Raw genomic sequence first — 14,496 nt, forward strand, 5'->3', positions numbered from 1 at the left:
TGTAAGGGATTTGATTTAAGTCATACCTGAATGGTCTAGTGGTTTTCCTTACTTTCTTCAATTTAAGTCTGAATCTGGCAATAAGGAGTTCATGATCTGAGCCACAGTCAGTTCTTGGTCTTGTTTTTGCTGACTGTATAGAGCTTCTCCATCTTTGGCTGCAAAGAATATAATCAATCTGATTTCAGTAGTGATCATCTGGTGATGTCCATGTGTAGAGTCTTCTCTTGTGTTGTTGGAAGAAGGTGGTTGCTATGACCAGTGTGTTCTCTTGGCAAAACTCTGTTAGCCTTTGACCTGCTTTGTTTTATACTCCAAGGCCAAATTTGCCATTACTCCAGGTATCTCTTGACTTCCTACTTTTGCATTCCAGTCCCCTATAATGAAAAGGACATCTTTTATGGGTGTTAGTTCTAGAAGGTCTTGTAGGTCTTCATAGAGCCATTCAGCTTCAGCTTCTTCAGCATTACTGGTTGGAGTATAGACTTGGATTACCGTGATATTGAATGGTTTGCCTTGGAAATGAACAGAGATCATTCTGTTATTTTTGAGATTGCATCCAAGTACTGCATTTCGGACTCTCTTGTTGACTATGATGGCTACTCCATTTCTTCTAAGGGATTCTTGCCCACAGTAGTAGATATAATGGTCACCTGAGTTAAATTCACCCATTCCAGTCCATTTTAGTTCACTGATTCCTAAAATGTTGATGTTCACTCTTGCCATCTCTTGTTTGACCACTTCCAATTTGCCTTGATTCATGGACCTAACATTCCAGGTTCCTATGCAATATTGCTCTTGACAGCATCAGACTTTACTTCCATCACCAGTCACATCCACAATTGGGTGTTGCTTTTGCTTTGGCTCCATCCCATCATTCTTTCTGGAGTTATTTCTCCACTGATCTCCAGTAGCATATTGGACACCTACCGACCTGGGGAGTTCATCTTTCAGTGTCCTATCTTTTTGCCTTTTCATACGGTTCATGGGGTTATCATGGCAAGAATACTGAAGTAACTTTTTTTGGTGGGATCCAACATTCTCCCGTCAATGGTTGTTCAACAGTGAGTTGTAGTTTTGGAGCTCTTGCAGGAGAAGATGAGCGCACGTCTGTCTACTCCACCATCTTGGAGTCATCCCACCACTAACAATTAGCAAAACACAAATCAAAGTACAATGAAATACACTTTACATTCATTAGGATGGCTTCTATCAAAAAAGCAGTATTTAGAAACGGAGAAGATAACTGAATGTCCAACAAAAGGGAACTGATTTGATTAACTATAGTATACTTCTATAATAAAATGAAATATGTCATTAATAATTGTATTTATAAAGAATGACTGAAAAATGTTCAAATGATCCTGCTTCTGGAAGAAAAAAGAACAGATATACACATAACGTTATAGGTTATCTCCAGGTGATACAAGCATTAATGAATTTTTGTTTTGTTTTTCTCATCCATATTTTCTCAATCTATTATATATATATGTATAATCACATATACTAAGTTTGTGATGAGAAAAAAAAAGTAATTTTGAAAGAACTTTAACTTCCCACAAGTTCAGTGGCAGGTCCTCCTTCTCTAGTAAAATTTGTTCAGGTCCTTACCTGCTTCAGCCTTTCATTTCTCATGCACGTGTGCTTGTTGTTTACAGCCTTGATCGTGGGTAGGTGGGGGTTAGTGGGTACTTTTACAACCATTCTTGAGTTTTACAGTGAGAACATAAGTTTTCTAACCAAAATTTGTATTTTGTCTAATTTTTCATCAAGGTGGATCTAACCGAAGAGAGAGGGGTGCCCCACCCCTTCCTCCCATCCCAAGGTGATCCTTGCCTGCTCTTCTCCACCCAAGCCCCAGAGCTCCTTCTGTCATTGCTGTCCAAGTCACACACCCTCCTCCCCTGTCCTCCCTTGTCCTCGTCATAATGGCAACAGGGAAGAAGGGAGGTGATGTGGGAATATGTGTGTGTAGGGTGGATATGCAGTAAAGGTATGCACCTCGCTTTTTATATTGTGTATATCCTTAAAGCTATTGCTTGCTTCAGCTACAGCCTGTTGGCTGTTTTGGGGATCGACAGGCTTTTGTGACAAGTAGGCAGCGATGAATTTGTGTCCCAGCTTTCAACCAACCAAATTCAAACATTCACTGCTTTTTTGCTACAAACCACAATATTAAGGTCCCTGAGAGTTGTTTGTTTCCATGCCTTTTTTTGCATGTTTGGCCTCCTGTCTGTTTTCATGAACCACAGACCACCTAAACAAGTTGCTCACATAAAATATTTGCATTTACAAGATGTCCAATCTTGGGCGGTCTGAGGTAAGCCCTGGGACAGAGCTGTTCAATAGAAATATAATGTGAACCAGGTATACAATTTTAAAATTTCTAGTAGCAACATAAAACAGGAAAATAGGTGAAATTAATTTTAATATATTTTATTTAACCCTAATATCCAAAATATCATTTCAACTTGCAGTCAGTATAACAATTTTAATGAGATATTATATATATATATATATTTTGTGGGGGGTACTAAGTCTTCAAACTCCAGTGTGTACTTTACACTTGGAACACATCTCCATTTGGACATGTCACATTTCAAGTGCTCAGTAGCCACACCTGGTTGGTGGCTACCATGTTGGACAGTACAGATCTCTAAGATAGAGCCTAGTGCAAATACCTCTTGTTTCAAAAACAGAAAAGGCCAGATGAGCTATAGCAATTCAAGAGGTAGCTAAAGTTAGGACCCTTGTTTGGCAAATAGTTTTCCTTAGATTTTGCTCCCTTATTTTCCCTCTTCCCTTGAAATCTGTATACAAGTGTTGCTTCACAGTACCAAGGTCAGAAATGGATCTAATAGGGTTTACAGTTATGTGGAATAAAGCCATTGAAAAGAAACTGAAAGCCAGTCGGTGCTCTCTAGCTCAGAACCAGCTTCCTTGAGCTCACCTGTTGGTTGGCCTCCTGCCTTACGCATTTCAAGTGGCTTCACTCCTTTCCAGCTCAGCTTGTTCCTTAGGGCAGGAGGCTCATAGGCTCCATAGTTGTGGGGGAAAGTCAGGGAAAGGTAGCAAATCAGAAATGTGGAAGAAGGGAACAGATTTGAATTGATGGGCAAAACTCTAAAATTTGAAATCTGATGCTTATGGGGATGAGAGAAAGAGATTGTTGCTGGAAATTGGAGGGGACTTGTTTTGAATCTATCTGGGAGAATCCTTTGCCTTGGACCTATGCAAATAAAGCTCCCCCAGAGGACCATAGGGATGAGCCAGCCTTGCCTTTTTTGTATGATTTTGTTTACAAAACTTTACTGGGACTTTTGAATCTAGCTATAGACTTGGAAAAAGTTATTTCCATTTAGATGTTTTATATAGTTGATTATGTTTAAAATTACCATTACTTATTTTTTAAAAGTTCACAGCTATATATGTATATCTACCTAAACTTTGTATCATGGTTTCAGTGTATTGTTCATGTATTCGTGGGAGATGCTAACAAGAAATCAATCCAAAGAAAAATTTGAAAGAAGCATTCATATTTATAGAATAATTGTTTCATTTTTATAAAATCAAAAGAACTTATAATTCTAATAAATGGGATGTCTAATAAATTATGAAGTTGCCCATTTGAGTATATTGTATTTTTATAACTTTCCTTGCTGAAGTCCTTGGCTTATTAGTACATTAGAGAACTTGGGTTTTTCCCCACTTCTCCTCTACCAGTCCGTTTGTCTTTCATACATTCACTGGGGACCCTTTACCCAAAGAAAATCAAGGAATATAAAGGTGTAACAAACTTGGTAAAGTATTTTCAGAAAAAAGCTTTTAATCTCTAATATTTTGATAAATGGCATCATTTTATTTTGAATTCTTTGATCGGATATCAATAGTTGGTAAAAATCCCTATAATAAAACTGTGTTGACCCACTTCAGAAAAGATGGAGTTGAACTCTCCTAGCAAATATGGCAGAGAAAAGTCTGACCACCCAAAAATGGGTCTGAATTTTGTAAGGGGTAGTAAGAATAGCCAATTTCTTTATATATTCCAGAATACCATCCTAAAGTGTGAAACCGGGTCACAGCTCAGAGTTGCTATTCATCCAGGATGGAGATGTTTTAAAATGTATTTTCAAGTGAATATTCCATTAATACATGTACACCCTTTCTTTGAAATTTAGAAACCTAATTGTGTCCAAAACTTTGAATAAATTCTATGCTAAAGTCTTTAACTATAGCAGATAACAGAAATTAATACGTCCTTCCCTGAAACCAGAGCTTACATACGTTTTTTTCCCATAAAATTTCCAGATAAATGTATTCAAGATGCAATACAGTGTTTTAATATTTACATGTCATTTTATATGGAAATGTATTACAGTATTAAAATTTAGTGTTCAGTATTTATTTCAGTATGCATTTTATTTAGTAAAAACCAAGAAAAATGTTTAATCCAATGGTGCCTTACTTGGTGATTTGAGAGAAATTGACTTTTTATGTCTAAGTAGCAGATTATTTGCATATTTGTAAAAACTATTAGGCCTTTATATTTTAACTTGTAATACCAATTTTGTTATTTTAATAGCAGAAATGTGATGACTGTTAAAGTGCCCAAAATTTTCTGGCATGATGAAATTAATTTTTCCCTATTTATAGTGAGGGACTGTAAAGCAAGAAAATGTTTTTCATACCACTGCACTATGTAAACATGCACATTTTGGTACCTGTGTCATCAGGATAGTTTATATGGTGGGGTAGGACCTACCCTAAATATCTGCATCTTTGTAAATTAGCCAGACAATAAATAAAACCAGAATGGTAAGACTGTCATCTGGTGGGTTTTATTTTAAGTACTGTCTATGTAAATATAAGTGAAAAAACAAGTGTCTGATTTCTGCTTTATACTCTGGTAAAAAAAGATAAACTGAAAAAAGAAGAAGAAGGTCCATAGAGTAAGTAAATATTTAGTGCAATCCACTTTCTAACCTCCTTGTATTTCCTGAGAACTTGCATCTTAGTCAAAATTTGTTGTCTGTTTACTTGATGCAAATGCCTCTACTCTGAGGTAAATGATGGGTGGTGGAAGAAATGGAAGATGTAATTACAAAGATTATCACTGACACTGATAAATAAGGAAAGGCCAGTGGAAATTTGGGAGGCCCAATAGGGTTTTTGTTTGTTTGTTTGTTGTTTGTTTTTGGACAGTTACTCTATTTCTTAGAGAAAAAAAAAAGAAGCAAGATTTGCAAACTGAATTTAAACAGTCATAAAAACTGAGTTTCTGAGTTTATAGCTCCAATAAATTGAGTACTAAGCTCTATTATAGTAACCTTTCTTTCTGGACACAAATATTTTCTTTTAAAAACGCCATTGATCATTCCCATTGTGATCTCAGACACCATAACTTAAGTGCTTGAGGTGGAAAAAGCACAGAGAAAAGCTTTAGTTGTCTTTGACTTTTAAAATCTCTCTTCAATCTCCAGGTTAGTGTAGCTTCCAATCTTCAGGTTAGTGTGTGTGTTAGTCACGCAGTCATATCCGACTCTTTGCGACCCCATGGACTGTGTGGGCTCCTCTGTCCCTGGAATTCTCCATGCAAGAATACTGGAGTGGGTTGCCATTTCCTCCTCCAGAGGATCTTCCCAACCCAGGGATTGAATCTGGGTCTCCTGCATTGCAGGTGGATTCTTTACCATCTGAGCCACTAGGGAAGCCCCCAGGTTAGTGTACCTTCCTTTAATCTTGGTAATCGTGACACTGAAGCATGACTCACACTGACCTTTGCTCGATTCCTCTTTAGGATGCTACTGGAGGGCAGGCAGAACCACAACATTTAATTTCCCCCACCTGGCTTCCTAGGGAGGAATTAATTGTAATCATCTCTATTTCTTTTCTAATTGCTTTATCTTTTATTGACTTTCCAACCTCACTCTTCTCCGACAACTATTCCTAATAAGCAGTTAATTCACTCACAGAATTTCTCATGGTTCAAATAAAGGTATCCAGAAGTGAATTCAGGTATATCAGAATTCCGTGTTAGGGACACATGCGTCAGAGGAGGTGTCATGCATCTGCAGTTGCTAAATGGGTCTTGCTGTTCCTTGTCTCCATGACTGCAATGTCCTTTCTTCTCTTTGTCTAACTTACTCCTCAGTTTTCAAAATCTCATCTTTTCCTGACTGCTGGAATATATTTTTCAGGGACTTACTTTATCCCCCCTCAGCATTACTGAGACTTGTTCATGCTACTTGCTGTCCACAGCTATTTGGTAGTTCACGCTACGATTATATCACATTTTGTTTATTTATTTCACTGTTAATGGAAATTTCAGGTTGTTTTTGTCTTTTTATTTATTACAGATAATACTGTTATAAACTGTATTCTCATCTCCTGGTATACATGTGCAAGAATTTTGCTAGCGTCCATAAGTGTGTAGGAATAGAATTGACTGGTCAGTTTTAATAGGTGATGCACTGATTTCTACTGTGCTACACTGCATGCGACATCCATGTCTTTATAAACACTTGATATCAGCAAGGTTTTTAGAGAAGTTTCTTTAGCATTTGTCGTGAAGCTGGTTTGATGGTGCTGAATTCTCTTAGCTTTTGCTTGTTTGTAAAGTTTTTGATTTTCTGTCAAATCTGTACAAGAGTCTTGATAGGTAGAGTATTCTTGACTGTAGGTTTTTCCCTTTCATTGCTTTAAATATATCGAGCCACTCCCTTCTGGCCTGAATAATTTCTGCTGGGAAATAAGCTGATAATCTTGTGGAGATTACCTTGTATATTATTTTTTGCTTTTCCTTTGTTGCTTTTAGTATTTTATCTTTAACTTTGGTCAATTTGATTAATATGTGTCTCAGTATATTCCGAGAGAAGGCAATGGCACCCCACTCCAGTGTTCTTGCCTGGAGAATCCCAGGGACAGGGGAGCCTGGTGGGCTGCCATCTGTGGGGTCACACAGAGTTGGACACGACTGAAGCGACTTAGCAGCAGCAGCAGCAGCAGCAGCAGCAGTATATTCCTCCTTGGGTTTATCCTGTATGGAACTCTCAGGGCTTCCTGGACTTGAGTGACTATTTCCTTTCCCATGTTAGGGAAGTTTTTGACTATTATCTTTTTTCAAATATTTTCTCAGGCCCTTTCTCTTTCTCTTCTCCTTATGGGGCCCCCATAATGTGAATATTGGTGTATTTAATGTTGTCCCAGACGTCTCTTAGATTGTCCTCACTTTTTTCATTTTTTTCTTTATTTTGTTCCTCTGCCGTGATTTCTACTGATCTTCCAGCTCACTTATTCATTCTTCTCCTCATTTATTCTGTTATTGATTCCTTCCAGTGTAATTTTCATTTCATTTATTGTATTGTTCATCACTGTTTGTTCTTTAAATCTTCTAGCTCTTCATTAAACATTTCTTGTATCCTCTTGGTCTGTGCCTCCCTTCTTTTTCCAAGATCTTGGGTGATCTTTACTGTCATTTCTCTGAATTCTTTTTCAGGTAGATTGGCTGTTTCCACTTCACTTAGTTGTCCTTCTGGGGTTTTATCTTGTTTCTTCATCTGGAACATATTTCTCTACTGTCTCATTTTGCCTAACTTTCTGTGTTTGTGGTCTCCATTCCTCATGCTACAGAACTGTCATTCTTCTTAGTTCTGGAGTCTGCCCCCTTATGGGTGAATTTGGTCCAAGGGCTTGTGCAAGCTTCCTGGTGGGAGGGAGTGGTGCCTGTCCACTGGTGGGTGGAACGGGGTCTTGTCACTCTGATGGGCAGGGCCATGTTAAGGGGTGTGTTTATTGGCAGCTGTGGGCTCAGGATGACTTCAGGCAGCCTGTCTGCTGACGGATGGGGCTGTGTTCCAACCTTGTTGGTTGTTTGACCTGAGGTGTCCCAGCATTGGCGCCTGCAGGCTGTTGGGTGGGACCAGGTCTTGGTGCCAAAATGGCAACCTTCAGGAGAATTCATGCAGATGAGCATTCCCTGGCGCATCTGCCACCAGTGTCCTTGCCTCCGCAGTAAACCACAGCCAACTGCTGCCTCTGCAGGAAACCCTCGCAGACTCACAGGTAGGTCTGGCCCAGGCTTCTATGGTGTCATTGCTTTGCCCCGGGTCTCAGAGTGAAAGCTTGTGTGAGCCCTCTAAGAGTAGAATCTCTGTTTCCCTCAGTCCTGTGGAGCTTCTGCACTCAAGCCTTGCCTATTTCAAAGCCAAGTGCTCCTGGGGCTCCTCCTTCCAGTGCCAGATCTCTAGGCTGGGGAGCCTGACATGGGGCTCAGAATTCTCACTCCTGTGGGAGATCCTCAGCAATATCATTATTTTACAGTTTGTAGGTCACCCACTTGGCAAATATGGGATTTGACTACGTCACAAAAGTACCCCCCCTACCATCTTGTTGTGGCTTCTTTGGGGTAGAATGTCTTTTTTGGTAGGTTCGAATCTTTTTTTTGTCAGTGGTTCAGCAGTCAGTTGTGATTTTGGTGTTATCATGAGAGGTGAACTCAAGTCTTTCTACCTGCCATCTTGTCTCCAACTTTGACAGTTTTTTAAATTATCTGCTGTGTGTTTGTATACACACCTTAATATAGTATAATGGTTAAGAGATTAGGAATATCTGCTTTCATCTCTTCCTTCAAGTCACTTAATTGCTCTAAGGTTCAGTTTCCTTATCTAGAACGTGAGAAACTATCTTATAATATTAATAAATGCATTAAATGAGACCATGTACTTAGCCTGACTTATTCTAAGCACTCAATAAGTGGTAGCCACTATTAGTAGAAGTAAGTATTTATATAATTATCCCAAATTAACTGGAACCAAACTGACCAGAAGGGGATTAACAAGTATACTTTTAAAGGAGCAAGAGCAGAATTTCTGTATCAGAAATGTAAAGCAAACTCTAGACAGGGGTCACTTCATGTACTGTCAGCCCCTCATGCTTCACAGGCCTGGGAAATGAAAATTCCTGTTGCCTCAGTAATCAAAAAAATTATTAGATTCAATTTGAAGTCATAGAATCAAGACCTCATATATAGGGCAGGCTTAGACTTTATGATCCACAGTGGAACACTATGGAAAGTGGAAGGGAGTGCTAATCATAGTTGCTTTGGTACAACAGGTATAAATTGGGGCAGCTTTGGCACACTAGGCCATGTGGTCACCTCACTCAGAGGTCATCAACTCTAGTCCTCTGATCTTACACGTGCATAGTTTAAGACCCCAAGTCACATACTACGGATGGCTAAGCAGTATAACTCGGCACCACAGCACACTCCCTTCTGTATAATCCCGCCTCTAGCTAAGGGCTTCGCTGGTGACTCAGCTGGTAAAGAATCTGCCTGCAGTGCAGGAGACCTGGGTTGGGAAGATCCCCTGGAGAAGGAAAAGGCTACCCATTTCAATATTATGGCCTGGAAAGGCTCTGTTTCGTGTGTCTTTCAATATTTGCTGGGAAGAAAAGGTCAAAGGACAAGTTACAGAGTCGAGGGAATGAAACCTGGACACAAACCTGGATCTGAATCCTAGCTCTGCCACTTGCTCCCTGAAAGGCCACCGACAAGTTATTTAGCCCTGAGATCTAGTTTCCAACACTGCGAAATGGTTACAGTGCTTAAAGAAATATACAGACATCAGCAAAATACCTGGCACATGTCAGGCGCTCAGTAAAAGTTTCCTTCCATTTCCTAATCCTTTTGCTGTCAAATGTAGGCCATATTCAGGAAAGAGTTTTCAATGCATTCAAGAGTTTGATAAAATTTGATTATAGAATTCTTAGGAATAAAAATGCTTCTGATATTGTCCTGATATGTCCAAACTGGAACCATTCATTTGGTTCATTAATTCATTCAATAAATTTTAATTGAGCATTTATAGCTTCACCACAGTCAAACCAATGTTCCCACCATAACTCTACCAATTGAACGATCTCTGAGAGGCAGTTAAGGAGGCCAGCATCCATGTTTCCACCAGGAATGGGCACTACTTCAGTCACCCAAGCAACAGAGGACTCTATTAAGGCGAGAATGAATACTTTATTTTCCCCTCTAAGTAATTATTTGGTTTCTTTTTTCCTTAAACTCAATTGGTAAATTACATGGATTGATGTTTTTTTAAGTTCTTAAACCTACAGGGAAATTGAAAAAAAGAAAAAGATCGTATCATTTTAAAGTTTTGATGGGCAATAAATGAGGGGGTTTTGTTGTTGTTTTTGATTAATTTGAAAAGTCTACTTAGTTCTCTAAGCATTCCAAGTAACTGAAGGCTTCCTGCATGTGTAATTTAGAGTGGCCCTTCTCTGCTGTCTTCACCACAGCCCTACTTCTCTCTACTCTGAGCATTTGGCACTTAGTGTCTATCTCTGGAGCTACATTTAGCATATATGTATTTCTCTTACTGGTAAATGTTTGGAAATGTCCCACCCATCAACATTCTATTGCAAATCCCTTTATCTTAAAATTTTGCTTCCAGTATTACAGAGGCACATTTCTAGGAAACAAATGAAACTCCAGCTTTGTGACCACCACTTGGGAGGATTGATTCCTTCTAATTACTCACTTTTGTATCAAATGTTTAAATTTATTATTGTATTTTTTTAAACAATAGGGCACCCTAAATTATCTAAAGCTTCCAGCCTCACAAAACCTGGATCTGTCCTCACATGGTCCTCCTCAGGTTCTGATATAGAACTTGAACAAACTGATTGTCTTAAAAAGTTTAAGCCACAGGCTTTCTATAATAGTAAAATGAGAATTCCAGATAAAGAATAGAGAGCAAAAGTATTTGCTTCCTCTGTACTACAGAGTGGCCTATAGCTATTTCTAAAATAATTCAGTCATTGTACTGCCCACAGATAATTAGTTTAGAACAAATAATCCTAAAATTCATATGAAACCACAAAAGATCCCAAAAAACAATCTTGAGGAAGAAGAACAAAGCTGCAGATACAACTCTCCCAGATTTCAGACTATACTACATAGCTATAGTAACTTAAAAAGTATGGTACTGGCGGAAAAACAGACACAGGGATCAATGGAGCAATACAGAGCCCAGAAATAAACCCATGCACCTATGGTCAATTAATCTACAGCAAAAATATACATTGGAGAAAAGACAAACTCTCCAAGAAGTGGTGATGGGAAAACTGGACAGCCAACAATGAGATTGAAACTATGAAATTAGAACATTCCCTCACACCAAATAAAACAATAAATTCAAAATGATTTAAGACCTAAATGTAAGAATGGAAAGCAAAAAACTCCTAGAAGAGAACATAGGCAGAGCACTCTCTGACATAAATTGTAGCAATATTTTTGGATCAGTTTCCTAAGGCAAAAGAAAGAAGAGCAAAAACAAAAACAGGTCTGGTTAATTTAAAAGCTTTTGCATAGCAAAGGAAACAAATGACATAATGAAAAGACAAACTGTGGAATGGGGGAAGAAAATATTTGCAAAGAATGTGACCAACAAAGGATTAGTATCCAAAATATGTTAACAGCTAATACAACTTGATATCAGAAAAACAACCCAATCATAGGGCAGAAGATCTGAATAGATATTTTCCCAAAGAAAACATATGGATGGTTAACAGGCACATGGAAAGAAGTTCACCACCACTAATTATTAGAGAAATGCAGATCAAAACCACAATGAGATATCACCTCACACCTGTCAGAATGGCCATCATCAAAAAGTTAACGAAAAACAAATGTTGGAGAGAATGTGGAGAAAAGGAAACCTTTGAGATTCCTCAAAAAACTAATAACAGAACTACCATATGATCTAGCAATTATATTCCTAGCATTTACCCAGAAAAAAACAAAACACTAATTCAAAAAGACTTATGCACCCTAATGTTCAAAGCAGTACGATTTACAATAGCCCAGACATAGGAGCAACCCAAGAGTCCATCAACAGAGGACTGGATTAAGATGTGCTACATACACACACACAATGGAATACTACTCAGCCATAAAAAGAACAAAATTTTGCCATTTGCAGCAATGTTGATGGACCTAGAAAAATACTATACCTAGTGGAAAAGGCAAACAAAAACATATTCTATAAGATTATCACTTTTATGTGGAATCTAAAAACTAACACAAATGAATATATATACAAATCAGAAACAGACTCACAGATACAGAAAACAAACTTGTGGTTACCAAAGGGGAGAGGTAAGGGGAAAGGGACAAATTAGGGGTATGGGTTAACAGATACAAACTACTATGTATAAAATAGCTAGTAAGAATGTACTGTATGACATTGGGAATTACAGCCATCATCTTGTAATAACCTATAATGGACTGCAGTCAGAAAAATACTGAATCACTATGCCGTATACCTGAAACTAATAAAATATTGTAAATCAAACATGCTTCAATTTTTTTAAGTAAAATAATAAATACATACACACATAAAAGACAATATAGGCTCAGTTGAATACGTATAATCTCATGGAAAACTCCTTGTCCTTGTTTTCCTCATTGGGCTATGAACTGCTTCAGACCTGGACCAGCACTTACCACCCAGGGCACATCGTCTCTTGTAAGTGACCTAGTTTCTTTCAGCTCTTTGGTTCTTTATAGCTTGAGGAGTAATCATAATCTCTACCTTAAGGTTTTGAAAGGGATGTTACATACTTGTACTTTTCAGCTTATCTTATCAGACAACTGTTACCTTTTAAGGTGATCTTAGGGGAGCCACTAAAGTTCAGAGATCACTTCATTACACGCAGATATCTGAAAGTCCCGTCTCAGAATCAAACATCAGTGTAAATAGCTCATTTGCTCCCCTGTGTATTTCCCTTCCTTTGTATTCCCCATTATTTGTGGGGTAGTTATTCTATTTATATTACAATTTTTAGTATTGAAGTTGGAAAAGCCAGGTGGTTCTTTCAAATTTCAAATAATAGGATTCGCTTTCCCATAATTGCAAGAAGTGAATGTTGTGTTCTTTGCCTCAGTCAAAAATGTTGCACTCGTTCACAGGAAAAATGAAGTTAGAGGGAAAAAAAGACAGTCATACTCTAAAAACCTGAAACAAGTGGCTCTGCAGTTTCAAAGAATTTTCACATACATTACATCATTTTACCCCAAAGCAGTCCTATGAAACTGACCTCCCACATAACAAATGCAGGGCTGAGACACAGACAGAAACCTGACTCTAAGGTCTCAAAAGCTGGGGGTGAAAGGACCTGTTTCAGTCACACTCATTGAATTGCATTTTAACCCTTAGGGTCTTCATTCATTTGACAAATATTATTGAGCATCTTTTCAATAAGGAGAAGGCAGGGTGTAAATCTAGCTGAAGATACAAATGTCAGTATACCACATAATTCCCGTGTTTCGGGGAGCTTATAGTCTTTTGGGGATGGAGGCAAGTGCACAAATAACTCTAGAACTAGACAGAAAGCATGTGCTAGTCAAGAGCTTGACTTAATGCATCGCGGGGATCCAAAGATACTGTGACACTGGCTGAACTTTACTGCCTCACAATCACAAATCAAAAGGTTTCCCTCTTTCTGAGTGAGATTTGCAGTGTTTCTCAAAATGCAAGTTAAGGACCACCTGCACTGGAATCACCTAGAGTGCTTTTTACACAGACTCCTGGACTCCACCTCAGGCCTACCAAAATGAAAGTCTCTTGGAACCCAGAAAATTTTTAAAAATATGGAATGCTTCATGAATCTTCATGTTATCCTTGCACAAGGGCTATGCTAATTTTCTCTCTAGGCTTGAATTTGTGCTGCCATAGCAAGCATGGAAATTTGTAGTTCTGACAAGCTTCAAGGTCATTCTGATGCACATTCAGGATTTAGATTTGTGTCTTTAAAAGCATATACTCATATATATAAGAATGTATTTTTGTAAAGTAATATGAAGATTAAATCATAAGATGCCATTCACTTTCGTCACACTCATTTACTCCATTTAACGCTGCCCCACGCATGTTGATTCATTAGAATACTATTAGTCTCGGAAATACTTTATTAGAAAATTCTCTCTCTCTCAAACTCTTTCCCTTCCTCCCTCCCCCTTTGTCATCTCTTATCAAACTCTGCAATACATTTCCTTAATCTCTCAGTCAAAGAAAAACTGTTACTGACATCCCTGCACAGTCCTGGTGAGTTTGCATCAGCATTCATACTAAGTATGTTCTTCTGTGTTTTCTTGAATTAAGTGTGCTTGCAATGTGTGGCCTTTCCTCATAACATTTTCTGGTGAGTTCTGGTAAATAGTTTTGAATCACAGTGCTATCAAAATATATAGTGCAGCTACTGCCGTAAGAAATAAAAAGAGCATCATGTTGGATGTTAAATTTTTTAAGCAACTCAAGACGGGAAAAGGTTGTAACAAAGGGAAAGGATCAGTAGAGGTTCAGCGTGGCTGAAAGCTTTTGACATTAGAAAGGGATCACAAACATGCCTCTACCAGGGAGGATGAACGAAGGAGTGGTAATGGGAAGAACCTATGGTTTGTAACATCTGGGGATTTGAAGAGAAGGA

The 14,496-nt window shown here is 38.3% G+C and overlaps 1 protein-coding gene and 1 pseudogene across 13 annotated transcripts in view; one reads left to right on the forward strand and one right to left on the reverse strand.

The window, feature by feature from the left end:
• The window catches only part of WIPF1 (WAS/WASL interacting protein family member 1), a 123,488-nt gene extending 118,661 nt beyond the window's left edge, over positions 1–4,827 (forward strand). For 5 of the 13 annotated variants that reach the window (XM_081584597.1, XM_081584594.1, XM_081584596.1 and 2 more), the window contains 2 exons: positions 1,774–1,825; positions 4,050–4,827. In XM_081584597.1, coding sequence (XP_081440723.1) covers positions 1,774–1,825; positions 4,050–4,062 — 65 coding nt within the window. In that variant the 3' untranslated portion in view covers positions 4,063–4,827. Of the gene's footprint in view, positions 1–1,773; positions 1,994–2,252; positions 2,404–4,049 lie in introns of those variants that run through there. The other 8 variants (XM_081584591.1, XM_081584588.1, XM_081584590.1 and 5 more) reach the window with 3 other exon arrangements.
• Positions 4,828–13,654: 8,827 nt separating this feature from the next.
• Positions 13,655–13,754, reverse strand: LOC145543931 (U6 spliceosomal RNA; annotated as a pseudogene).
• Positions 13,755–14,496: the final 742 nt, after the last annotated feature.

The sequence above is a fragment of the Giraffa tippelskirchi genome, chromosome 3 (genome assembly GCF_054371585.1).
Source record: "Giraffa tippelskirchi isolate mGirTip1 chromosome 3, T2T-mGirTip1v1.2.pri, whole genome shotgun sequence".
Taxonomy (NCBI): Eukaryota; Metazoa; Chordata; class Mammalia; order Artiodactyla; family Giraffidae; genus Giraffa; species Giraffa tippelskirchi.